The sequence below is a fragment of the Molothrus aeneus genome, chromosome 4 (genome assembly GCF_037042795.1).
Source record: "Molothrus aeneus isolate 106 chromosome 4, BPBGC_Maene_1.0, whole genome shotgun sequence".
NCBI lineage: Eukaryota > Metazoa > Chordata > Aves > Passeriformes > Icteridae > Molothrus > Molothrus aeneus.
Genome location: NC_089649.1, coordinates 64,398,120 through 64,425,072, shown reverse-complemented (window position 1 = coordinate 64,425,072; position 26,953 = coordinate 64,398,120). Strand labels below are relative to the sequence as shown.

Here is a 26,953-nt window from a genome sequence, read left to right as displayed (position 1 = left end):
TGGCAGGGCTCCCTTCCCAGAGCTTCCCAGCTCAGCAGTGGGCAGAGCCTGGTGCTGGCTCCTTCCCCCACCCATGAGCTGGGTCAGCATGGCACTGTCATCCATGGCTGGCTCCCTCAAGGAGGCCTTTGGCACCGTGGGTAAAATCCTGGCCCTTTGTGCCTCAGCCAGACAGGGATGTTCAGTTCAGAGGGGGTAACAACTGTAATGAACTGACCACAGGAGTGTTCAATGTAACCCTTTATTGTAATGCAAAAAGAACAGGGCTTGGTCATCAAAAACATCCCACAGTATTAGAAATATAAAACATGTCTCCAAATTAATTGTATATTAAAAACAGTCCACCTGTGCCAAAGTACCAGTGAGGTAGCAGGCAGCCTGTAGTGTGCTTCTGCTTTTGTTTGACCATCACGTTTGCAGGTGTGGATGCAGCATTTGCAGAGCTCTGGTACCACTTGTACAAAACGCCATCAGAATGGTCCTGAGGGTTTGTTCTGTGCCAGCCCAGCCCCTGCAGAGCCCTGTGTGCAACAGCACCTGGGGAGTGGGGAGGGCTCCAGGCCTGCTGCTGTTGTGCTGGCTCTGCTTCTCTGCTGCTCTTAATGCCTTTCTCAGCTCTTGGTCAGGGTGTGTGTGTCTGGTTTTGTTTGTTTGGTGTTTCTCTGTTTGTTTGCAAAGCTAATGCAGCTGGCTGGGAGGCCACCTTAAACAGAACTGCTGTGTGTTGGTGCTGCAAATGCTCATCATGTATCTCCTTCCAGAAGATCAAAATCTTCCTGTTGCTCAGCATAGTCAGGTGCCAAGAGTTAGGTCTTGCAGAGGTCCTCATAAGCTGGTGATGGTTTTGTGGTTCCTTCCTACTCCTCCTTTGTCTGCTGTTTTATAGACCTGAGTAGAGCCAAGGGGACAAGGAAAAAAGCACCACAGACAGTGAAGCAAATCTCTGCCCCAGCCAGCCAGTAAACTGCAAAAGAAAGGGAATTCATCTTGTTAGTGTGCTTGTCCTTGCAGATGTGTGACTGCCCCTGTGAAAGCTTTGTGCTCACACAGTACCTGCCCAGCTGAACAGAACTAGACCCTGGGGTGAGCCAGAGGTGCCAGGAGCTCAGCACATGGCTGCACTCAGCAAACAGCTTCTGGCTTGCTTGGTGTTAACATCAGCCCAAGTTCAAGCTCTGAGGCTGCTTCCCTTCCTCTGTCCCCTCACCCTGAAATGCTCAGGGGCTCTGACCCCATGCAGGGGGTACCTCTGCCCCTTCTGCCCCAGCTGGGCTGTCAGGTGCCGAGAAGAGGAAGGAACCCTAGGCCACACTCACCTGCAGCTGCCAGGATGGGTCCCAGGGCTCTGGCCAGGGCGCCCAGGCTCCTCAGGATGCCCATGACTCGTCCCTTCTGGCTGGCAGTGCCTGTGCAAGCAGAGTGTGACACTGTGGCTCTGGGCACGGCTGCAGCTCTGGGAGCTTTGTTCTCTGGGGCATTTCCCACCTGCATCTTCCCCTCCCATCACTTCTCACCCAGTCCCCAGCCTGCCCTTGCCCTCCACCAAGGCCTCCCAACTGCATAAACACCAGGGCCTGGAACGAGTGCTTGACCGGGACAATTTGCAGTGCACGTTCCCAAAACCCCCCAAGTCTATCAAAACAAAAACTTCACATTGTACATGAGATTTTCTGAGAAGGCCCAGGTGTACAATAAACACAGAACTGTGGCTGCAAGTTAAATAAGAGCAACATAAACATGACCTTACTGAGCAAAACCTTCCTTTCCACCTCAGCAAGCGCTGCAGTCCTGGCACCCAGCTGACCCAAAGCTGTGTTATCCACAGATGGCACCACAGCTACATCTGCCTTTACAAGGTAACAGAGCAACCCTGCCAGAAGGCTTCAGAAGGTTCCTCTGAAGGTCTTTTCTAAGGAATCAGCAAGAAATTATTTCACTGCTGGCAGGGATGGCTGGTGTCCTTTTCAGAGAGCCCAGACCGGTCCCTCCTCAGTGCTGTTTGTGGCCTTTGCCCACTTCTTCATCACCACCAGCAATGAGGTCGCTGCAGTTTCCCCATCACACTGGACTGAGCTGTGTTACACAGCACAAAATTCCAGTGTGATATTGATGGTCACTGACCAGATCATTGCTGTTAGTGCTGGAATTATCAGTTATAAACAGGTATGAGCCATGGGCTGGTTCCTGAGCTCCTCTGCAGAGGGATCCAGAACTGTTCCTGTTGATGCTTCACTCAACTCAAGGTCAGTTCTGTGCAATTTGAGCCAAGTCAATACAAAGGTCAGAGCAGGAAGGACACTCACCATAGCCTGACACCACTGCTGACAAACACGGGATAACAATGGCTGCAGCTGGAAAAATCCACAGAAGAGACTGTCAGTGAACAGCAGAGCTCAGAACAGACAAGAGCAGTGACAAACATGTGGCCCAAACTCGTTACTGCTGCAGAGAAATATGCTGAGCTCTGGGCACTCTACCCCCACTGAGTCACCAGGTTTAATCCAGGTCAGTGATGGGAACACCCCCTCCAAGGCAACCTGCAGGAAGAGCCCAGAGCTGGGAGTGCTCCAAGCAGATGTTTCACATTAGCATCCCTCATTCTGTGGGCCCTCGGGACAGAGATGGACAGGGCAGATCAGCCAGCTGGCAGCTTCCCAAATCACTGTGCTCTTATCAGGTGGAGCAGGGAATTGCCCTATTCCAAACAGACAGTGAGGTGGCTGTACCGAGTGACACTGTCCCTGTGCAGGCAGGGCACTGGACTCAGGGAGGAGAGGCAGCTACAGCCTCTCTTGGGAAAGTCACATCCAAGAGGAAAACGTTACAAAGTTTTTTGGATACAAAAGCCAAGAATTGTTCAACAATCACTGCCTTCTTACTGAAATAGGGGCTTTTTCTGCCAAGAAAAAAGTGCCTCAAACATATAAAGCAGGGGAAGGGAAGGGGAAGGGAAGAGCAGGAATGATCAAGGTTGATTTCATTGCAGGTGCCCCAACTGCTGGGCAGAGGGAGGAAGAGAAGAAGAGAAGCACCCCAGGGGCATTTCTAGCTGGCTTAACTGGGAGGAGATGGAGCCTGCACAGGAAGGGGCCAGGGAAGACTCAAATATGGTTACACATAATGAACACCCCCTATCACTCCTCACCTCTCAGACACACAGCTGGCCCCAGACAAATAATAGGCTCAATAAGTACATTTTGTGGTTTAGAGTTTACTCCTAAATCAAGCTGTACCATGCAAAAGAGAAGTCCACTTCTGTAATAAGTCATATATGGAACTGCTTAAACAATAGTTAGCAGCATTGGTAATACCTGAATCTCTTTTTGGACATCCAGTAGGTGGATCCAACTTCATTCATGACTGTTTCCCTGAACAACAGCTTAGGTTGGCAGAACAGAATTTTGCAAACACTGAAAACATCTGACCCTCTCTCTGAACACCCTCAGAGTGTGCAGGTCTCCAGCCTCAGAAATAATGCAGCACCACTCAGGTACAAAGGTTCCCTGTCTTGCTTTTTTTCCTGAGCTGAGCTATTTAGTGCATACTTTGCTTCTAGGTCTGCTAAGAGGGGGTTAAAAAAAAATCCCCAAGAGCTCCACAGTGAGACAGGACAACAGGAGCGCTGGGGATGCTTCCAAATACCTCCATGACAAGTCCCTGTGATACAAAAACCCAGACACTGTTTCATCCGTACTTCATAAATCCGTGTGTCAACTTTCTGTTACTTGTAGTTTGAAATTAGAAGTGCATCTTGAACAGTGTGAATAAATACATGAAGGAAAATCATTTGTGCTTAGCTTGCAGTGCCGTTTGAACAGCTCACCGAAGGAGTACAGCAACAGTCCAGCACTCAGCACGGCCACGTTCGCAGCCCATCCAATTAACAAGAACGCTGGAATCAGCAGCACAATAGCCTGCAAAAGGAATGAGTCACACGGTTACAGCTGAGCCGCGCTTGTTAAAGCCCAACTCGGGGTGTCCTGCCAGGTCCCTTCCGGGGATGGGACAGCACACAAGTCACAAGCAGAAAGCTCTTTCTTCCCAAGCAGACACTTCAAAGTCACCTGGATGGCCACAGACCACCACAATGAACTTTTCTGTTCCCTCTCACTATCACATGATTGCACACCACATGCAAGTTCTCTTTCTGCACATCTGCCCTTTTGGGGGGATATTTCCTCTTGTTCTGTGTTAACCTGGCTTTAACTCTTCATCTCCTGAGCTGGCACAAGAGATGAAAAAGCTTCTGTGCAGCAGGACTACAACTCCTCTGCTTTTTCACAGCGTTATTGGCTGATTTTACCTTTAGCTTTCAGGTTTCTGTAGCCAAGAGGAAAAAAGGGGGAAGAGGGTGCATCTAAAATTCAAACCCCCAAAATAAAAAGCATTCTTCATCTCCTCCAAGAGCTGGACTTCCATTTCCCTGTGATGTCTCCCTTGCTTAGAGCTCCTGCAGAAAAGACAGCTCAGATCTGCTTTGTGTGTGATAAAGGAGGGTATTCACTGCCACTGAGTGCCTCATTTTGAAGATTCAGTGGTAAATGAGCTACTGTAACCACTGTGCTAAGAGAGGCCACTTTTGCCATATGGTGCAGATTCACAAAGTGCCAGAATCGCTTCAGCAAAAGGGGGAATTCCCACAAAACCCACGGGCATCCCTGGAGAAGAGCGCCCCAGGGCTGGGGGGTGTTCCTGAGGAGCCATCAGCCCAGCAAATGCGTGTCTGAGGTGACTGCAGTCCTGGTGCAGGGCTGAGGAAGGAGGGTAAAAATGAGAGGAGCAAAGGGCAGTGCAGTGCCAGCAAACACAGCAGGCTGGCAGAGCACAGGGGGGAAGCTGATGAGGAGGATGAAGCAGCACAGCTGATGTTCATCCACAGGGAAACGGGACACCAGCAGCCTGACATCAATGTTTGCCTGCCAGGGACCAGGGTGGAGATTGTTTCACCAGCAGAAATCACTTTAGGAGAAGCTGAGTCAATTCACTGGAATGCAGTGGTTTGGAAATCTACCCTGCCACCACTGATATCACACAGGCCTCAAAATAATGTAAAATACATTAATCAAGGCTCTAACAGTCCAAGCAAACCAATTGCCAAGGAGCCAAGGTAGTGCTTTGTTTGTTCCACACACAAATGTAAAGGACACATCTACTGTCCCCAGAGCTGCATGAACTGCAGGGAGCTGCTCCCTGTCATCCCAGCAGAGCAGCTGCAGCGTGTCTGTGAGGAAAGAGCCAAGCAAAACAAAGGAATGTACCCTTCTGTCAGTGAAACCTCAGTGTGAACACTGATACATGCTTTTGTTACGTGTAATACTGATGAACACAAACCAAAGATTGGGAAAAGAATCTATTTCTCCCTGCCCAGCACTGAAATGTACTCCAGGGAAAGCCTGTCAAGCACAAAGATAGCCAGATTGAAAATAATTTCCCAGAAAGAAAGTCAGAGATCAGCCCTAAAGCAGCTTTAGTAGTTTCTGCACTGCAAGAGAAATCACTGAAATAAAACTACTCTTCGCAGTATTCTACCTAACCTGCACAGATGGACAATCTGTTCTCATTCCTTACTGCAATTAAATATGAAGAACACAAAGTTTCAGTAGCACTGTTGCTCATATCATAAGAAAGAGCTCTTATGTTCCAAAGTTTAGTTAGACAGATAAGTGCCCAACAACCAGTTTTGAGAAGTCATTTAGCTGGATAGATGAAACAGAAATTTCTTTTGATTGGACAAATACCGTTATAACCTCCAATTACCCTTCACTGCACTTCAGACTGAAAATTAACATATCAGATTTGTGGGGGGAGAAAGAAAAAGAAATATTGATTTTTTTTTTACCCTTTTTACAGCTCTGATTTCATTTCCTGGCTTGATTCGGCGAGCATAGCCTCCCTGGATCACAGCCATTGTTATTCCAATAAAGAAAAACATCTTGCCCTGCTGCATGCTGGAAGGGAGGCAGAAGCACAGAGAACAGAGTCAGGCACGGAGCATTCCAGCCTGGGATTCACCACTCCGGGCAGCCCCCCCTGAGCAAGAGACACAAAAAACACAAAAAGCCCTCGGGGCTCTCTCAGCGCTGCCTCGGCAAGCAGAGAGCAAGGAGGGAAAACTCCGAGCTCTGATTGCAAGGTGGGACAATGCTGACAGGGGCTGCAGCCACCTCTGGGCTGCTGTGGGGTAGGTCAGGGTTTCTGGGCTGCCCACAAAGACTCAGCACACAATGAGGGTGAATGTGCTGTGAACGGCTGTGCCATGTGCATGGGAGATGCTGGTTTCCAAGGTGCAGCTCACGGAGGTCAGCAGGGCACAGTGTGGTGGTGATCTGGTGTCACACTGGGAAGTCTGAGACATCACTCCCTCCACCCTTCCATTTTCTTCAACTTTCCCTTTCCCCTCTCTCATTGACTGAATTATGTGGAATTCTGCAGCTCACTGAGGGCTGCCCTGAATGCACAGGACACAGCAGAGCACAGAGCACTACAAAACCTCTCCTTGACACACATGGATTAGTTAAACCACAAACTGTAATGAAAGACAGACAGGGAAAGATGAGACAACCCCCTGAGAATTACTCAAAGGGAAGGACATGCACAGGATTCAAATTGCAGGTTCACATTCCTGGCTGGAATTTTTCCTATGAGTTGGCAGAAAAAGTATTTCAAGCTGAGCTGTTGGAGGATTCTGTTCTTTCTTGTCTGGTGGCTGACTACAGGAAATCAGGCTCTGTGACATGACTGCACACCATATGCCATGCAGAATTTGCTGATGAGCAAATATCAGCACACAGATATCTCCCTGTCCTTTGCCTCTTCAAGCTTCAAGTCTTGTCCTGATATCTAAAAACTCTTTGAGCAAGAAAAGGTTTTACTATAGTCAATACAACTAACACAACTATACCTATTTCAGGAGCTTAAATTTAATCTTGGGTATTTATGGAGTACTTCATTCATGATAAAAATTGTGCCCATATTTCATCAATTCTTCTTACAAAGCCCAAATACCACCCAACACAGGGGTGGCTGTGTTTGAAAGCCTCTCTTGAAAGAGAGACCTTAAATTAAAATATTTTGCAAAATATCCTAGTTAAATATACAACATTTATTGAATACCTGCTGAAGTGGAATCTCTGGTGAGTGAGAAAACTCAGTGTGTACTCCAAGCCAGAAAACAGAAAGAGGTACAGGAAGTAGGCCAGGCCCAAAATTTTGAGATTCTGAAGATCTGAAAAAACAAAAAAACCCAAACAAACACCAAGGAGGTGGGAGGAGGGGAGAGAAACATGGTGGTGTTTTCCAAGCAAAGCTTGACAATAAAACCATAATATAAGAGCAGCATTTATCAACTGTACAGGGAAATGTTCTCACCTCAGATGCTCATTTTAAATATCCATATAAGACATGCCACAGAAGGAGTCCTACAGAGATGTAGAGAATCCTACATCTCCAAGTTGTGAATTGAGAAACAAAATTCTAGTCTGAAGTTCCTAGTGTGCAGCCTGAATAAGCAAACTCACATCTCCCTTGCTCATGCCTTGATCTATCTTTAAATCACTTCACTTACTACAGCCAGTGGCTGAGGAAAACACAAATATCAAGTCAGAAATCTTCAAAGCACTCATCTTCAAAACCGTATTTTGGGAATAAAAGGACCAAGGTCCAGTGGAACTTCTGATTGCCTGTTCATAAGTTACTGAGGTGGGCTTTGAATGAGTAAACAGAGCCCTGCTTCTAGAATGGTTTGAGTACAGTTTTCACTTAGAGGCCAGTGGCACACACAGAGTGTTACTGGAAAAAGCCACCTGACACTTACTCTGCTCTGAAGGGGATTCCTTTCCTCGGGTGACTGCAGAGAACTGAAATAAAGCCAAAGGACTGAGCAAGTCAACTGCTGCCTGAAATCCAGATGTCACAGAAGGGACCTGATCAAAGACACAAAGAGGTTTATTTAAAACCCTAATGCAATAACCACTGCTAGGAACTGACAGGAACCACCAAATGTGCCTCTACACCTACACAAATCATCTGAGATGAAACAAAGCACCTGGCACTGGGATTGAGTGGGCCCAATAACAACCCAGACTTTCTGAACTCACAGCTGGCGCCAGTGACTGAATTGAAAGGCGCAGCACTGACAGCACCTTTCACTGGAGACACAAATTCCTCTTTGGGCTCCTACAAAGCAGAAGTGGCTTGTTCTCCACAGCCTTGAAGGTGGCTTTATTTGGTTCACCTTTTGCATCATCACTCATGTCCAAAGAACATTTACTGGGAAAATATTGGCATATCTGTCTGCAAGCTCACAGGCAGCTGAGGATTTGCTCTTGTGCTACAAATCTGAGAGCAGTATGTGCAGCACATCCAACACTGGTCTGTTTTGGTTCTGGTTGCTATTTTAGCCAGCCAGTGACACCTCCTGGGGAAGAGAAAGAAAATATAACTTTTACAGAGATTCTTTGAAAATATTTTAGAGGAATTTCCACGGAGATTCTGCTTGGCCACAATGGGTGGCTTTTTAAAGAGGAAGATTTATTTTGTAACACTTCTGGGCCTTGTACTGTGTACATCTCAACCTAATTATGTACCTAGTGGCACTCTTCCTGCTCCTTACCCACAGGCACTTATTCTTCCATCTAATGCTTTTTCTTTCATCTGTAGATAATTTACATTTTTAGTCTTGTTTTTTAAATTCTAAAATACAGAAAATTAAAGAAAACACGAAAAGAAACAATGTCTGAATGATTAGAAATCAGATTAGAATGATCAATAATTAGAAATCAAATTAATAGAAATCCTGCATTATTAGGAAAACATTTTTTTTGAATAGAACTTAGCCTGTCACTTTACACAACAGTCACAGACCCTCAAGAATCCTGAATAATCACATGCAGTATTTCATGCCTTCAAGGCACTGCACAGGCTTTATTTGAGGAGTTTTCTTCTCTTCCCAGATAGGGAGGGAGGGAGCTACTCTCTCTTTGAGGGCAGAGATTAAAGGTCAGATTATCAGAGGAATTTAATCTCAGTGCATGACCTGGGGATTCATTATGGGCTGGATTTAATGAAGCTGTAAACAAATCAACCTTCAATATGGTATTAAGGACCTCTCTTGTTTTGATAGTCAGAGCTTCTGAGTACCCAACAGCAGAGTCTGGAGCCCATGAGTCTCACAACAGCAACCAGTTCAATAGGCTGGGCTGGCCTGGAGCCATGAAGCTGCTGATTCACACAGAAAATATTGGGATATCTATTCTCCCTCCCACTGCATGTATTGCACACAGTACAGACACACCCAAAAAGTTTGCTCACCCTGTTGAGAAGTCTGAGAGGATTTCCTGAAGCTGGCCTGTGGCAATCCCCAGTTCCTGCATGTGTTGGTAGGATGGGGTTTGCACCCCAGCACAGAGAATCTGGGCACAAGCAACTCCCTGCAAGCATCTTTGCCAGTAACAAAAATACCCTGTAGCTTGTACCTGTTTTGAATTATCACCCATGTCAGACAGGATGCCAAGCAGCTTTGCACAAGGCTCATTTTAGTTTTGTCCAATTACAATACATTGTAATTGCACATGTTTAAAATCATAAGTGTTTTATGAAATATATACACCTATTTGATTTTTTAATGTAGGTGTGTTTGTGTGTGCACACATAATTTTTTTTTTCAATTTCTCCTATCTTTGCCATAGAAACAGTGGTCTAGAAATTATTTCATCTACTGATCCACAATGAAAGCATTGTCCTAAAACTGGCTAAAGAATTTCACCATCCCCCAAAAAGTATACACTGCCAATTTCAGTCAGTGTCAGCAGCTGCATGAAGTTGAGTTTCTTCACAGGTTCAAACTCTGCAACATCTAACTTGTAATTAATTTCTGTGATTATGATTCATTATCCCATAATTGCTCAATTTTACTTCATGATCATCCCCAAAGTCACCATGAATGGCAGGCATTTTTCAGAGTTCTCTGCTCATTCTGTTTTCCTCTAATGCAGTAACAGGTGTGGAAGGCAGAGTCAGTCTACATCAGGATTGCAGCCTGGGCCTGCCAAGCTGCAGCCTCAGCTCCCAAACCAGATGTGTTTAGTGTGCACAGAGCACAGCTTTGTCTTTCCACAAGTCTGCTACTGATACTGCACAGCCCTACACACAGTCCAGAAAAAGAGAGCTGTAAGACTCTCCCTCCAGCTAGGCAGCCTTGCTCATGGCTGGCTTAGCTAAGAACTAACACAAAAGCTCTTCAAGGGGACAGATTCCACTAGAGACCTTCCTGCTCTTCCCTTCCCCCAGTCAGGTCACAGCAGGAGCTGCTTTGGCTACCATAAGGCCAGTATGACTCTCTTGACCTGATCAGCTCATGGAACAGCTGACAAAAAGAGGAAGGAAGAGAGTAAAAATGCTGTTCTCTTTGTATGAAAACATATCCTTGTTTCCCATCCCCCTCCATTTTCCCTTCCTACAAGTTAATTTCAACATGAATCAATATGAAACACTCTATCCTGTGAAAAGCAGACTGATAGAGAAACAAGGGTATAATGAGAACACAGCAAACTTCAAGGAAACAGATGTCTGATCCCACTGGCACATCTTCCTACCATTTATCATGATGATTTCCCCTCTTTTTACAGCTTTGTCCTTCCAACACATTCCACTCCTATACCTGTGAGAGCACCTGCTGCAGCTCAGCCCAGCCAAGTTCCACAAAGGCAGCCAACATACCTGCCTTTCCTCTGTCATCCACAGGCCAAGAAAACTACTCAGAGAGTGGAAGGAGTTACCAAAGAAGAGAGCAGAGCAGCCTAATAACTGAAATTACAAATATGCTGGAACACATGGACCCCTTCCCAGATGGAGGCTGCCAGCACACGAGCACAAGAAGCCCCACACCACCCTGTCCTGAGCAGTCAAACTCTCTGAGCACTTGGTGTGACAGGGACCTGGCCCTGAGCAGCTTCCATTGCAGCCCCCACTGCTGTACAGGGACAGAGCCCCAAAAAGCAGTGACAGAGAGCTCCTTTCCCTTCCAAAATTCACAATGGTGCTGGCTAATACAGAGCAGCTGGTCAGAACTTGCAAGAGGATAATAAAAGGGGGAGGGATCTATTCAGTCATCACATGATCCCAAAAGGCACTGCAGCCATTTAACCACTCCACAGCAAAGGAGAAATTGTTTATAGGGTACAGATTGCTCTGCAGCACTTCCCTACATCACCACGTTGCCACCTTCCTGGAGTGTGCAGCTTTAACTAAGAGCAGGACTTTATCTGGAAGGTTTAGGAACAGCCAAATAGGAAAGAGGAACAGGTGACACATGGAAGAGTTGTTAAAAGAAAATAACACAGCTGTAGTGCTTGGGAACACAGTGTGAGCAACAGATTTCACATGGGACACAACCTGCTGGGAAACACTCAGGGAAGGTGCAAAGTTTTGCCCTGGTAGGATCATTGCAAATAAAAGTTTCCTGAACAATTCTCTGTGTCAAATGGGTCTGGCTATCCAGAGACCAAGCACCCTCCAAAAGCTGAGTGCTGCCTAGAAACCAGGGATCACAGCAAAGACCCAATCAGTGAAAGCCTCAAATCAAGTGCAGGTACCCAGGGCCAAATTCCACCTCTCTCACTCTGCAAAGGAGACTGTTCTAAGAGACTAAGCAGTGTCCAACCATACAATATTTAATCCTAATATTAATAAATGTTTGGCCCCACAAATCCAATCACTCACTGAATTTTAGCACATGTAGGTATTTTCTATCTGTAGAAGACAGAGCAGCTCAGAAAAAAGTAATTTGCTATTTTAGCATTCAAAATATTCAAGTAAATACAATATAATAGGTAAGAAAACTTCTAACATATATTGGATGAATGAAAGAAAATCCAGTCTCTGATGCATTTACTTTTATGATTTGCTGAAATTCTTCCCCAAGGAATCCTTGTGGTCATAGTTTAAATTTCACAGTCTCTCTCCCATGTTCACATTAGGTTTTGAGAAATTTAAACCTAACACACCAAAACCAGCAATGAAGCAGTCATGTTAATTATAAAGATCTTATATTGCACTGGGCTAGGAAATGGGACCATCCCTGGAAGTGTCCAAGGTCAAGCTGGATGAAGTTTTGATCAATCTGGTCTAATGGAAGGTGTCCCTGCCTGTGTCAGGGGGGTTGGAAATAGGTGATCTTTAACCACCTTCACACCCAAAATATTCTATGATTCTATGATCATCCAACTGCTTTGACACCAGCATTAATAATAATCCTAATCCCAGGAACGAGCTACATTTCTGAGACACTGGCTAAGCCTGTTCTTTGCTGTTTCTGGTATTTCAACCATTTTCAAATCCTATTTTTACAGAAAAACCAGATCTTGAGACTGATGGTCCATTTACCCGTTTTTCCTTGGGAAGTGTCTCTGGAAGAAGGAGGAAGATGAAAATGAAATCAGCCACAGCAAACACGAGTGCTGAGAGCGCTGAGCGAAGGTAGAAGACTTCTCCTTTCTCTGTCTGCATGGCAAGGTAAGCACCCATCATGGGGCCCAGGGTGAAGCCCAGGGAGAAAGCAACACCAATCATGGCCTGCAGGGATAAAGTGAACACAGACAGAGAGTTTTAGACACCGGTTTTTTCAGGTTCTGAAACTATTTGGATTAACCAGGTACAGAGCTCAATCATCCTGAGGATGCAGGGAGCATGAAGCATTAAAAGCCTGCTGTTTCCAAATAACCTATTTTGTTTTCTGTCCAGTCAGGGAAGTGGCAGGAACAGGCAATGGCCCATCACTGCTTGGAAATAGCTTCAGTCAGATGCTGTTTGCCTCCCAGAAAGCAGAATGAGCATGCCTACTTAGCTTTGGAACAGAAAAGAATACAAGCCATGTGGGTGTGAGCCATGCTGCACTGACTTACTCTCAGGCCCTAAAAATAGGCCCTGATCCATTTTATTTACTAGTGCTGTAAGGCTACCTCTCTCCACAAATAAAAATGCATTTTGGCTCCCCAGGATTATGATAATTTGCTTGGAAGATGCATTAGCCATCACTGTGAAATCTAAAGCCTTCCCCACCCAAGAAGCAGCTGTCCTCTGCAGTGGCTTATAACAACCCGTTAAGAGAAGCCTGGGCCTGTAAGGTTTTTATAGGATAAAAGATATAACTGGTAATTCACAGGCCAGGTTCAGCCTGCAGGATGTTTCCATCTGGGCCACTGCCTTCTGGAAGTGGATAGGGCAGCTGCTCCTACTTCTCAGTCAGCCAAATGTCACATCCTCCACCCACTGAGCTCAGATCCTGAAGCCAGTGCAGTGTGCAAGAAGTCAGGAGCACTCTGTGCTGTGCTGCTGTGCTTCCACAGCTTGGAAAGGTGAGGAAAAGGGGTTGCCCTGTAATTGGCTTCCAGCTGCCAAAACTGGGCCATAAGACCTTTTGATTTCTAAGCTGTTATAATCAGAATTAAAGTTACCAGCAGGAGAAACAGTTCTAACAATGAAACAAGATAGCTTTCCCATCTCTAGAGCATCTGTGTTTCATTTGTTAGGTGAAGGTCGTTGGCAAAAGTCCAAGAGCTCCCAGGAATATGATCTGGCACCTTTCCAGAAGCAAGGTAGAATGTAAAGTCATGTTTGCACTTGATCAGTGAAAACACACCTGATGAACACATACTGAGCACCCAAAAGCAATGAAATGTTGCCTATTAGCACTGGACATGTGCCCTACAAGTGTAACTCACCATGCCCTTGCTCCGTGCTTTTGGAGAGTGCAAGTCAGCAATGATGGCTGTGGAGAGGCTGACATTCCCTTTGCTTATCCCCCCGATGATCCTGGAGAGAAGAAAAACGCCAAAAGTCCGAGAGGCAGCCCAGAGTGAGTATGAGGCTATCAAACCCATCTGCAGAAGCAAGAAAGGGTTCTTTATAAAGCAATGCAAAGTTGATGTCATTTCTGCCCACTTCCCAGCCAAACATTTGCATTTTTTGTTTGTTTTCAATGGCTGCTCCAAACCCCATGGAACAGAACTGGCTGAATAAACTGACACTGCACCATGTCTTGAACAGCAATCCAAAAATAGTAGAAGCAAGTCCATACAAACTACATATAATTGGGATATTTCTAACAAAATTAGAAGAGCAAAATTCTGTGGAAGTTAAACCAGTCCTGGGTACAAAACATTTTTGTAAATCCCCCTCCATTTGTTTCCAAATTCAAGAGAAATCTGAGTTCAAAATAAGAAATGCATCTTGCAGTGCTATACTGAACTTCCTAACCAACCATTCCCAGGATCTGTGGAACAGGTCATGAAGTGATCAGCCCTCATTAATCACTTGATGAACTAAAATACAGAGGAATTAAGTCTAACATTTGTTAACAGAGCAATTGAAGTCATTTTCCCATACACAGGGAAAAGGGGTTTTGGAAAATGACAGAAACAGATAAATATTTGGTGTCTCCTATGAACAGTTCTGGGCCTGGGAAGCTCAGTTTAAGCACTCACACTTGGAAGCGCGGCCAAGTGACTTGGCAAGAAAGCATCAACAACCAGCAGATCTCAAAAATTCAATTCTAGAGCTGAACTGAGACTGTCATAATTCAGTTCCTGTGCTAAGCACAAGATCATGGTGCCTTCCTCTGTGTGTTGAGATGCATGACTAAGATCAGCATGTGACACTCACCACTGTCACCAGGATGACAGGCCTTCTGCCCCAGTGGTCTGACACTGCACCAGTGAGGGGAGAGGAGAAAAACTGCAGGAGGGAAAAGATTGAGCCAATCAGACCTAAAAAAAAAAAGATAAAAAGATATGAATCATTAGGTTTACTGCCTTCATCTTAAATACAAAGAGAGACAAGCTGCTTGAGATCTATCACACTGTGTGTGATAAAACTTGACATGAAATGTAAAACAGCAGCTATGAAGAATAGCTTTGTCTCTCAGAACACCAACATTGCATTGTTACTTAACTGAGGCAGCAAATACACACAGACCGGATGTAACAGGCATAAACTGGATTAATTCCTGGTTACTTCACTGGTGAGAAAGGGTTTGAAACTCACTGGTTATTATGGAATGATGATTCTTCAATGTTTCCCGGCTGACTACATACATTTTTTGTTCTTAAAGCAGAGATAACACAGTCTTTAACAGTCACAGTTCTTTTAAGACTTTTTGATTGTTTGAACCTGATTCTGTCACACTTAATTAGTTTTTCTTTCCTTTTATCATGGAAAGAAGGACTTAAGCACTGCTGTTAGTGAGGCACCCTAAGAGGTAGGAGTGATTCCAACAGACTCCAAGAGTCCTTTGAAATCTGCCTCCAGCTTCTGTGATCTTTAATTCCTCTTTTCTCTTGCCATTTCTAGCTTCATAGACTTATTAATTTGCACTACACTCTCAACAAGCAGGCAAAAGTAGCTTTGCTGTCACAGCTTTTCTCTAAAGGAAAAACTGGGTTATATGTTTCAGATCATTCAGCTATCAAAGCTTTAAAAGGCAGAGGAGAGACAGACCAGAAGTTCTGCTTACATCATCTTTGAGGGAGGCAGAATATTGATACTGAACACCTTGTTGGGAAGAGCTGCTTGTGATAACTCACAGCTCAAAAAAAGTGGGTAAAAAGTCTTACAGAATTTTACATGGCCAATTCATAACACACAGTTCCCTTCACTGTGTTTCTAGCACTGTAAGAACACCCTTCCATGCCAAATATTTCCAAGCCAGCATGCAGCAAAACCAGGGCTGCTCCACAGGGGATAAGGAACTGGGAGCTGAGGGTGACCATAGCACTGGCAGTGCCCTCACCAGCCTGGTGCCCCACAGTCTGATGGGCTGGGCAGAGCAGGTGCTGCCAACAGCACCCACTGACAGTCCCACACAAGGCAAGGGTTCAATACACCCTTCCAGGGATGGAGCAGCAGGAGTCAGGGGCAGAGAAAGGAGTGGAAACAATACTATGATGTTGGTTAGGAGACAAGACACCTCCAGGGTAAGTCTGAGGTCCATCCAAGAGATGGGGACAGAGACAAAGTCTGAAATACAGCTCCTGAATCACTGGGCAGAAAGTGTGTGGCTGATGACTGGGCACAGCAAAGAAGTATTGGTGCCCTCAGGGCCCTGACATGGGCAGAGAAGTTTCTGCCTTGAAGAGCCTGCAGTCTAATGAAAAATTAAAAATATGGCTGGCACTGGGAGAAACAACAAGATGGTCTTGCAAGCACCTTCCCAATCCTCTGCTCCTTGTGGCAGACGAGGGCAGTGAAGGAACACAGGCTGCAGGAAGGCTGCAGCAGCCTCTGCTTAGTATCACAACTATAATGAAACTTTCCACACAGCACTCCCAGGAGTGCAGGACACGGCAGGTAAAAGGAAAAGCAACAAGTTGGACTCGACTGGGAGTTCCCACCCCTTGTCTAAACAATCTCAGATGGTGAGAAGCTGAAAGTAGGAAGCTTCTGGTCAAGCCTTAGAGGAGACAGAAAGCAGCTTCTGAGAGATTAAAGAAAACTGTTTCCTAGCATTCAAAGCCAGTAATTTGACTAAAAAATGAGCAGAGAAAGAAAAACATGCCTGCAAGGATATGGTGGGAAAGAAGAAAATGGCTTATAAACTTCCTAATGCCTGTTATACCAAATTAAACTACTTTAAATAGTAACAATACATTCACACAGATTTAAAATAAGTTTTCTGTTTTATTTAGTTTATTTTAAAAGTCTTTTGCTTATCTTGGGAGAGGCCTCAGCCCTCTAAAAAGAGAGGGTTGACAGGTTCTAACTAAAATGAACCCAGACACCTTCACATCTTCATACTCTGAAATCACAGTTTCCTCACAACTGTCTAGAGGGCAGGAAGCCACAAGAGTCCCTGATGTGTACCATGACATATTTCCCTCATTGTTCCTGCTGGAGCTCATCCACAGCAGTGTCCTAGAGAGAGAAAATGCTTAGGGTCCTGCAATCCAGGGGCTCTGCTGCTTTTAATAAGACCAATGGGATTTAGAAGCAGCGCTGCACTCCCCCCGCCCAAGGGGCAGGCGAGGCTGGAATGCACAAGTTTCTATTGGCTTCCTCCTGATTGATCTCTGATCATGTGCAGATCAATTGGGAAGGGAGAGGCATTTCTGGGACTGCCAGGGCCCAGCACAGCAGCTGCTGACCCTCAGCTGGCAGTGTGACAACAAGGAACAGCAGGCCTGTATTTCTGTAACAATCTGTAGAACAAATTGAGTAAGATCATAGCATAACTCAGGTTAAAAAGGAGCTCTGGAGGTCACCTATTCCAACCACCTACTCATAGGGTCAGCTGTGAGGTCAGAGCAGATTGTTCAGGGCCTTACCCAACCAGGGTTTGACAATCTCTGAGGATGGACACTGCTCTGGGCACTGTTCCACTGACCATCCTCACTGGAAAAATGTTCCTTCCTATTTCCCACCTGAACCTCCCCTGCTTCTACTTACACTGTAGCCTCTCCTTCTCCCACACACCTCAGTGAAGATCCAAGCTCTCCATAACCTCCCTACAGGTGTTGGAAAGCTGCCATTCACTGCAGACCAGCCAAGGGCCCCAGACTCTCCACTGGACTCACCACAGTGCATGGACACTCCTCCCTGTACTGGGGACCAAAGCTGAATGCAGCAATTCAGATATGGTCTATCCAGTGCTGAGGAGAGCAGGATGATCACTTCCCTTAATCCACTGATTCTGATTCTGTTCACACATCCCAGGAGCTGTTGGCACCTTTGCTGCCAGGGCTGGCTCATGCTCAGGTGGCTGCTCACCAGGACCCCCAGGGCCACCAGTGAGTGTCCAGTCTGCAGCATTGCAAGGACTACTCTTTCCAACAGACAGGACCTAAAATTTGTCCTTACTGAATTTCACAAGGTTCCTGTTATCCCATTCCTCCTGCCTGTCTCAGTGTCTCCAAATGACAGAGATGGGGCAGTCCAACTCTTCATTGTTATCAGTGTGTTGAAAACAAAATCATTTATAGTCTACTCTAAGAGACATTTTCTGTGTTATTTAAACCTAGAACTAATAACAGGCAAACATGCTTTTTGTATTTCTTGTCATTCTTCACATCAACATTGCATATAACTTGGAAAGAACAGTGGTTTTTGGCTGTTAGCATGTCTGTTCAGTTTCCCTACCTCCAAACAAGACACTGTTGTATTTCCTCTCTGGAGGTATCCCAGCCATCCCTGCAAACCAGTCTACCCCACGTTGCAATGACAAATAGAATCCATCCTGAAAAACAGATAATGGAAACAGAAACAGGAAGAGAGTTTATTTTCAAAGACTGCATCAGGGACTAGGCACAATGTGAACTAGAGACAATGTTAGATGATTCCTTCCCTCCTCCTCCCCACACGAGAAAATTTCCTCACTGATCAAAAATAGCTTAAACTGTGAATGTTAACAGACAACAGATAGGACATGTTTGGGTGGGACAATGTCTGAATTTGAACTTTTTCAAGCCTTCAGGCCCATTACCTGCTAAATCCTGAATTAAACAGGCATGCCCTGAAACTTTCAATTAAAAAGGCAACATGAGACACACACTGTACTGCTACACATATTTAGCCTGGGAGAACCAGAAGCTTGCAGAAGAAAAAGATGATGCAAAAAAAGAATAATTCCCAAAAAGAGGAGGAGGACTTGAAAAGAAGAGAGTCTGGAAAAGAAGGTGGAGATCTTGGCTATTGGAAATACACTGGAAGTGGAGGAAGACCCTGGAGGCCAGAGCCCATGGTTTGGGTTAGAGATGTGGTTGTAAGAAGGACAAAGCCTACAGCTGGAGTGGGGCTAGAGTGGGGCTGAGAGACAGAGGTGTGGGCTGCAAAAACAATTCTCCCACAACAACATGTTCATCTTGGCCAGTAATGCCATTAACACCTGAGCAGGGTAACAATGAGCACCTGCACAGCCAGGATCCAACAGGAGCTTCTGCTCTGTTCCTGGAGGAGCAGCCAGCTCCCTGCTAGGAATGGAAGTTGAGATGGAACTCCACACTGGGGGAGGGAGCAAGTGACCTTGTGAAATACTCAGGTGGGGTAAAAGCTCTCATCTCTTTGGTTCTTCAATAAACCCCAGCCTGCAGATCCATCATGAACTGCCTCACCAGTGACATCAGTGTAAGACACAAAAGCATTGGTAACCACAAGGACTAGTCCCTAAGAAATATTTGAATTTTTATCAAAACAAATCTCCCACTTTAATGAAAAAATAAGGGTGGAGAGTCTTATGCAGGTCGACTAATAAATTCAGTCCATGCACCATTTCTATGTGCCAGGTAATTATTAATTTTCCTACAGCTGTTTGGTTTGCCCCAGGGCAGGTGATTTTTCTTCCATTCCTCTCTCAAGATCCTAACACTTTTTGTGGGCTGACTTTCTTGTTACTTACCTCAGTCTGGCTGTAATAATCAAGGATGGAAGGAAAGAGTGGCAAGATGAGGGCAAATCCCAACAAGTCGATGAAGAGGGCCAGGAAGACAATTGTAATAACACGATTATGGTTCTGCTCCTGCCTGTCATTGCTGGAGCTGCTGCTGGTTCCTCTCTCTCCCAGGGCCATGTTCCCAGTGCTCTGCTCCTAAAAAAAATTGCATTTATATCCAGTCAACAGGAAGATTTTGCAGGTCTTTCATAAGAGTATCTTGCTGATTCATTCCTACTTTCTACAGACTTCACAAAAATAAGTTCTGGCTATATTAAGCTACCTGGGAACAAGGGAACAAGAGCCTCAACCCTTCAGTCTTGGCTATTAACTCAGCACCAAATGTTCTCCTATCAAGAGCAGGCTACAAAGGCAATAAAACAACAAACTCTATTATAGGAGCACCTCAAATAGAACAGAGCTAAGGAGCATTTGAGGTTTGTCAACATGTGAGCAACACTAACATGACTTCCCTACACGTTTTCAACCCAGCATTACAGTAAAATAGGTATGAAAGGGCACTCTATTCCAAATATTTACATCCAAGTAAAAGTTTATTTATGCCTTCAGTGTATATTAGAAATGACCAAAACAACAATTAAAAAAAAAAAAAGAAGACTTCCTAACTATTACAGGAATGCAGTCTTCAAGATAAACCCCACAGAGCAACTCAAGAACAACAGAAGAAAATTTTTAAACCTCATCTTTTATTTCTTTCTCCAGATGATAGCTACTGACCTGGGGAATCAAATAATTAAGGCAGCATTTTTATTTTGTCAGAAATACCAGCACTATCAACTCTCTTTGATAAAACTCCAAAACTATCTTAAAGCCCTTAACAAGGACACAGATCATATATAGTTCAGCCTTTAACAAATAAAGGAGTTGGTCTCAATCCCCAAAATTAACTCATTTGCAACATAAATCAAAATCAAGGAGTAATATATAAACCATGGAACTGCAAACTTCAGAATTGTAAAACATACATGATATCTCAGTCATAAAAGAATCAAATTCACAGGCCCCTCCTCTGCAAAAGTCCCTGAAAGTTTGTTGGACTAAGAATAAAAAAGGAGACAGAATTTCATCCAAAGCCAATTAATACAAAAACATTCATTGACTTTGATGAGTCAGCACTGAAAACAGTGAGCTATTCTCAATATATATTCCAGACAGATATATCATATTATATACACAAGGCACTTGCACATAGAAAACGATACTACACTAATTGAAGGCTATAAAACTTTGTCATGCTCAGCAATAAATATTATTGTGACATTTCTTGACCTATGAAGTCAGTTTAGTGGCACTGAAGCATTATTAAAGCTCAATTGCCAGGAGGTAAATAAACATGGAACGGGGGCCACCTGCAATCCATTTACTAAACTCTTGGCATAATGCTCTTAACCAAACTGGTCTGATTTAGCAGATTTATGTTCAAGATCCTTCTATTTAAAATGGCAAATCATCACCGCCACAAATATTCAGTATTATTTGCTTACCCAAATGATAAAAGAGCACATGGAGCCAAAATAACTATTCCTTTAAGAAATACTCTCTGGGCCTAGGTCTATCCAGCCAAAAGCTGAGGGATGGGGTCACTGAGGCAGACTGTATCTTGTTTTTCCTCACAATTTTCTAGTCATCCACTGAATTGTATGACCAAGCTGAACTTTATTCCAGGGTTATTTACAAAGGTAACATCCCTCACACCTTTCCCTCAGGAACATTTCTGCCACCGTGCAGCTCCAACCCATCGATGCTTGCGCTGACCTTTCACTCTGCTCCACTTTTGGCTGCGTGGTTGCAATTTCCCTTACGCAATGTCCCAAGGTACTGCACGTTTTTGCCTTTGTGCTCCACTGGTTTGGTTGTTCAAACCTCTCCATAATTTTATGCTAGGCAGGAAACCACACAACATTTTACAGGCCCTTGGAATCCTGACAGCAAAAACAGAGCACTTCACCTCCACGGCGACATCTGCCTTGTGTGAGGCGCGCTGGGAGAGGGAGGGCTCTGGCTTTGGGGCGGTTGTTCCTGAGCACATGTGAATCCCTCACAGCCGCTGGCTCTGCCCGGCTCTCCCCAGCCATTCCAGCCCTCGGCATTCCCCCTGTGGCTCTTCGCTTCTGTCCCTGTCCGCAGGGCAGGGGCTTGGTGCCGTGGCTCCCAGGAAGGGCTCAGCACCAAAGCCGGCCCTGCCCGAACTGAGATTTGTTATCTGCCAGCAGCCAGAATTTCATCCTTCGGGGGTTTTCTTACCTCACCTTATCGCCTTGTAAAATTTCCGGGGCCCGGCTTTACCTGCTCAGCCCCGGGAGGGCTCCTCAGCCCCGGCTCAGGTCAGGGCCGGCGCTCGGCCGGGCACGGAGACAAGCCGCAGCTCCCCAGGGCAGGGCAGGGCAGGGCAGGGAAGGGGCGGCCCGGCAGAGATGAGGCGGAGGACGGAGGATCCCTCCCGCCAGGCGCCCGGGGTCCCGCCCGCCGGGGGAGCCGCGCCCGGCCCTGCCCCGCCGCTCCCGCCGCCCGTCCGCCCCGGGCACCTACCGCTGCTCCGGGCTGTGCGGGCGGCCCCCGCCCGCCAGGAGCCTCCGCGGGGATGCTGCGGGCAGCGGCTCCTCCCCGGCCCTCCGCGGCGCCCCGGCCGCCTTCCTGTTCCGGCGGGGATGGAGCCGCTCCTGGCGCCGCCGAGGACGGACCCGGCCCGGCCGAGCGGCTCCGCGGAGCGCGGCGGGGTTTGAGCAGCCAGCGCAGCGCCGCGGTTCGAAATGAACCGCGAACCTCGCACCGCAGCCCTGCCTTCGCCCTTAAACACAGGTCCTGAAACACTCGTTCCAAGGGGAGAGCGGCGTTCCGTTTATTGCTACAGCAGCAATAAGTACAGTTAGCTGCGGCCTTGATAAGGGCTATCTGACAAAGAGAAGAAGGTAGTTGCAAAAGATGTAACTCTGTTCCCAAACCAAACTTCTCCCTCAACACTAAGTTTTTTAGCCCGGAGAACATGAATAGCTGTGGTATTTTAAGTGCCACCGAGCACTCTTCCCTTATCCAGGCATGTTTGGTGTCCAACTTGCTAATTAAAATGGGAGGATGTGGTTACAAGATCCATCACCACAGTCTTAAACAGGTAAGAATCAGCCAGCAAAATGTAGAAAGCAAATTTAATACAGGTATTAAAAAGACTTCTGATTCCCTCGAAGGCAATGTAGTTACCAGCACTGGGACACAGACCTTCTACTCAGTGACATCTCTCATGGATTGCCAGCTGATTAGACTTGGAGGAGCTTATGTAAGCATAACATCAGGATTAACATGCCAGTTAGATCAAACAGTTATCTAACTGGCTAACTCAAATAGTGAGCTGCTAATCTCATGTATACCTGAGAATTTTATGTACTTGGTTTGGTGTGAGAAATATGCTAGATCCAGTACATAGTCAGAAACTTGAATGGTCACACAATTGCATTCCATTCCAAGCTTTTTTGAGGTGCTCTGGACTAAGTATGAATAATCCTTTAATACCTGAAATAAATAAATAAATAAATAAATAAATAAATAAATAAATTCTTCTGGTTGCTTATCACTGTGTATAAGTGATGGGGTACCATCTGAATTGAGATATACTAAAAAACCCCCTATTGAGACACCAAATAAAACAGCTCTTCCTGCTATTAAATCTACTGGCCTAAAGCTTTTGCAGATCACTGAGCCCAGTTGTGTTACTGCAGTCAACCACGTCATACAATCCTGCATGTAAATACATCACACTGTTTCTATTACTAGATAGGTCATTACTCACTCCCTTCCAGTCTAAAGTCTTGCACATCTGACAGATAACAAATTTGGTTCCTAGAATACATTTATTAACATTTGCCTTTTTCTTATATCAGTCTTGTTTTTTTACTGAAGTAACGCCTCATTTACTCTTTTACTTCCCTGCTCTATTGCCAAAAAGCAGTGTTAGCCCTAATGTCAATATTTTGAAGTACTTAATGCTATACAGCATCTTCATCATTTTTTAGACTCAGTGTTCAGACTGCATGAAAGATTTTAGTTTTCTACTCCAGACCTAATTTACTGAAGGAGAAAAAAACCCAACCCCAACCTTCCCCCAAACCAAACCCTTACAAAAACCAGTCTTTTAACTAAGTTAGACTGCACAGCCAATATATTTAGGACTGAAATATACCTGTTTAGCTTAGGAGACACACCTGGAAGACCACAAGGAGCACATTCATAAAATGCTTTTGACACCCTGAATATGTAATACCTCACAGTCTCAGAATGATGACAAAGTTGCCAAATGTTTTGTCAGAGCTTCTGTTTGACTATTCCAAATGCCTAGAAGGCCCATGAAGAGGAAAGAAGTCCCACCAATTCCTGTAGCTGACACCAACCTCAGCCCAGCAGCCAAAGTGCCCCTGTGAAGCTCAGGAGCAGCCTCAGTGCCCCACTCAGCAGAAATCTGGTGGTCAGAGGGGAAGCCTTACACACAGCACGGACACACCATGACTTCTGCAAGGCACAACTGAGAATATCATACTGCTTACCACCTTCCAGATGAAACCAAAAGACCAAACTCCTGAGGAAGCTTTTCATGCTGTCATAAAAAAAGGTAATTTATGCAGTTTCTAGCTGAACAGTTTTGTTCTCACTCTATTCATATTCAAGGTAGCTATTGTCTCGGACAGCTGATGTTGATAGATAAGCTACCTGAAACTAAAGGCAAAATGGTAATTTTCCTTTTTTGTGTGTGATGGCTTGATTCTAGTTACAGAACAGTTTCTTTTTTTGGCTAATTAAATACAGATTTACAATTGATAATTGATGTGTCAAAAGGCCTGTTATGACAAGTCCTGGGTTAAAAGAAACAGAGAGACAAGACAGTGCCTGCTAAGTGTGATGGTGTTCAAGAAGCTCTATGAGAAAGGGTCTGCTAGCACTCAAACATGATCAAGCCCTCCGAGGTCCAAATGACCAGAACCTTCTATCACATCAGAGCAGCAACACTGCCCAGCTGCTGTGGTACTGAGCAATGGCAAAACTGTCAGACCAGACTGACTATTAAGCTGAGGCAGGATGATGTAGTCTTGCTTTCCTACTGCTGTAAAATACTGTGTGTTAAGCATCACGGTTAGTCCCAGGTTTGCAATATTAAATCTGACTTTAAAATTTGACAATATAATTTGTAAAAGTGCATACAGTGATTCTTATTCAACAAGATTTCAAACAGAATTACTTTCAGTCTGACATTCCAAAACAGTTGAGGAAGTCTACCAGCTGAGGTTTCCTCTTTCTTCATTTTTGTTTATTAGCATCACAAGACAATCCTGATCATGTCCTGATCATTCAGAACATGTCCTGTCCCAGAAACATTATCATTGTGTCTCTACCCTCTTTCTTCCCTTACTGAGGAATAAAAAGCAGCTACAAGTGGTATCAAAAATCAGGATCAAAGTGCCTCTGTCAGCTCCTCTGTGATTCTAATACCCTGCTGGACAAAACCTCTGAAGCTACTGCTAAAGTCAGATAAATAAATAGTAGTACTTTTTAACAGTTTATTTGTGCTGTGTAGACTGTGACTAAAACTCCAAGCTGAAGGTACTGATTTATAGCATAAAATAGGAAGTTAGCTCCTTCATTACTTCACTCTCAAGTTCTTGACTTAAAAAGATTCTGTTTTAAAGAAAAAAATTCCTACTGTGCCAAATGGAAATAAAACAGAAGGTATACTAATCTTCTGAGATTCCTTTGAGGTTTCAGAAGATAACTTTTCCAAAATCAGCAAAACTAACTGAAAATGAATTTTTTAAGTGTGAGTGGATTTCAAACATATGAATCTTCCTAATTTTTGCATGAGACAAGTATCTTCCCCACAAGTACTTAGCATCTTGCCTATTTTAACACTTAATAGAAGTGCTTTTGCAAACCAAAAAAAGCTGATGATAATTACATATTACTTGCATTACTAGTTACACTGACAGTTAATAAAAGCCTTTTCCTTCAATAAAGTGCTTTTCTCTTTTAAGGAACAAGACTTGCCTAACAAAGAGAGTTTTGTCATTAGAGACTAAATGCAAAGGCTGTGTTTCAACTCAGCCCTTCCTAGTTTTAGTCCTGCTTCCATTACCAGTTTAATTTGAAAAAAAACCTCAAACCAACCAATCAACCACAACAAAAAAACCCCGACCAAAAAACCCACATCCCAAAAAAACACCCAAAAACCATCAAACCAAAAACCCCAGAAAACAGAACAAAGAAAACATTCTAAGCCAGTCCAAAACAACCAAGCCTGTTAAACCTTATTAACTGATAGTGTGTAAGTTTTTCTTCATGAACAGTAGGTAGAGCATTACAATGTCTCAGGTACCCATTGGCCAAAACACAGATCAGATCTAGGAACAGCATTTGAAAATGGAGGGAACTTTGGGGGTTTGTTTTTGTAAAGAACCACGGTCCTTAGTTCATTCTTAATACAGGTCTTATTTTATAGTTTATATAGAAGTCTTTCAGATTGAAATTGAAAAGTTAATATAAAAGGGAATTTTATTTTCCTAACAGTTTTCCATGGAAACACTACAATTTTGTTCAATGCATACCAACTATCACTGAATTTACCAAATATTAAATGAATAACTGACCAGTGAACCTAGTTCAGATTAGCACCCACCAGTAACTGTGATGCTCTTTGTCCCATTGCAATGGTTCTTTGCAAATACAGTATAAAAAGAAAGTGTTAGAAGTATTTACTGGCTCTGTTTGAAGAGCAAATGTTTTTCAAAGTCATGCTGGGCAGTTATCAGTGATGAGACATACATGATAAATTAAGTGGAAGGAAGTTAAGGATATCACTGTTCTCTTAAGTCAGACAGTTCTGAATACAATGAGGAATTCTAATTAATCACCCTAGATTACTAAGAACTTCAGAGCTGTGCTCAATTCAAAACTTACTGAAAAGATGAATGTACAGCTTTAACGAAGGACTTTTACTTAAGAATTGATACCTTTACTCAATACACAATTTAGCATGTCCTGGTGGTACAGACTAATTAAAATGTTACTGTTTAAATTACATTATCATTATGAGAGCTGCCTGCAACTATTCAACTTTAAAAAAAGATCATAGAATGTCCTAACAGGAGCAGGACAGAGCTCCCCAAGAGTCATACCATGTGCCCAAGAATTTCTTGAACTCTGTCAGGCTTGGTGCTGTGACCACTTCCTAGGGGAGATGTTTCAGATGAACTTTTTCCCAATATCCAAACTACCCCTGACACAACTTGAGACCATTCCCTGAGTCCTGTCACTGTCAACACAGAGAAAAGTGGTGTCAGAAGAGAAGTGCCTGTCCCTCCCTGCCCCTCACAAGGAAGGTGTAACTGCAGTGGGGTCTCTCCTTGTTCTCCTCCAGGCTGAACAGACCAAGTGCCCTCAGCCACTCCTCACATGGATTTCCCCTCAAGGCCCTTCATTCACCTTTGGTCACTCTCTTGGGGCTTTTATATCCAGCACTCGAGGTGAGGCTGCCCCAGCCCC

At 44.6% G+C, this 26,953-nt stretch overlaps 1 protein-coding gene across 3 annotated transcripts; it reads right to left on the bottom strand.

Moving 5' to 3' along the window:
- Nucleotides 1–227: 227 nt before the first annotated feature.
- On the bottom strand, nt 228–22,033 carry MFSD10 (major facilitator superfamily domain containing 10). Of its 3 annotated transcripts, XM_066548704.1 has the most exons (13): nt 21,965–22,033; nt 19,382–19,570; nt 18,127–18,223; nt 14,659–14,762; nt 13,719–13,877; nt 12,382–12,570; nt 7,814–7,922; nt 7,114–7,225; nt 5,840–5,948; nt 3,824–3,914; nt 2,304–2,351; nt 1,317–1,406; nt 228–964 (listed from the first exon to the last, which is right to left on the bottom strand). In XM_066548704.1, exons 2-13 carry the CDS (start codon nt 19,550–19,552, stop codon nt 858–860), a joined length of 1,386 nt encoding a protein of 461 aa, XP_066404801.1. In that variant the 5' UTR covers nt 19,553–19,570; nt 21,965–22,033; the 3' UTR covers nt 228–857. The 3 variants fall into 3 exon arrangements, with proteins under 3 accessions (XP_066404801.1, XP_066404802.1, XP_066404804.1); XM_066548705.1 differs by lacking the exon at nt 1,317–1,406; XM_066548707.1 differs by lacking the exon at nt 1,317–1,406 and having other exon boundaries at nt 228–888.
- Between the last annotated feature and the right edge of the window lie 4,920 nt (nt 22,034–26,953).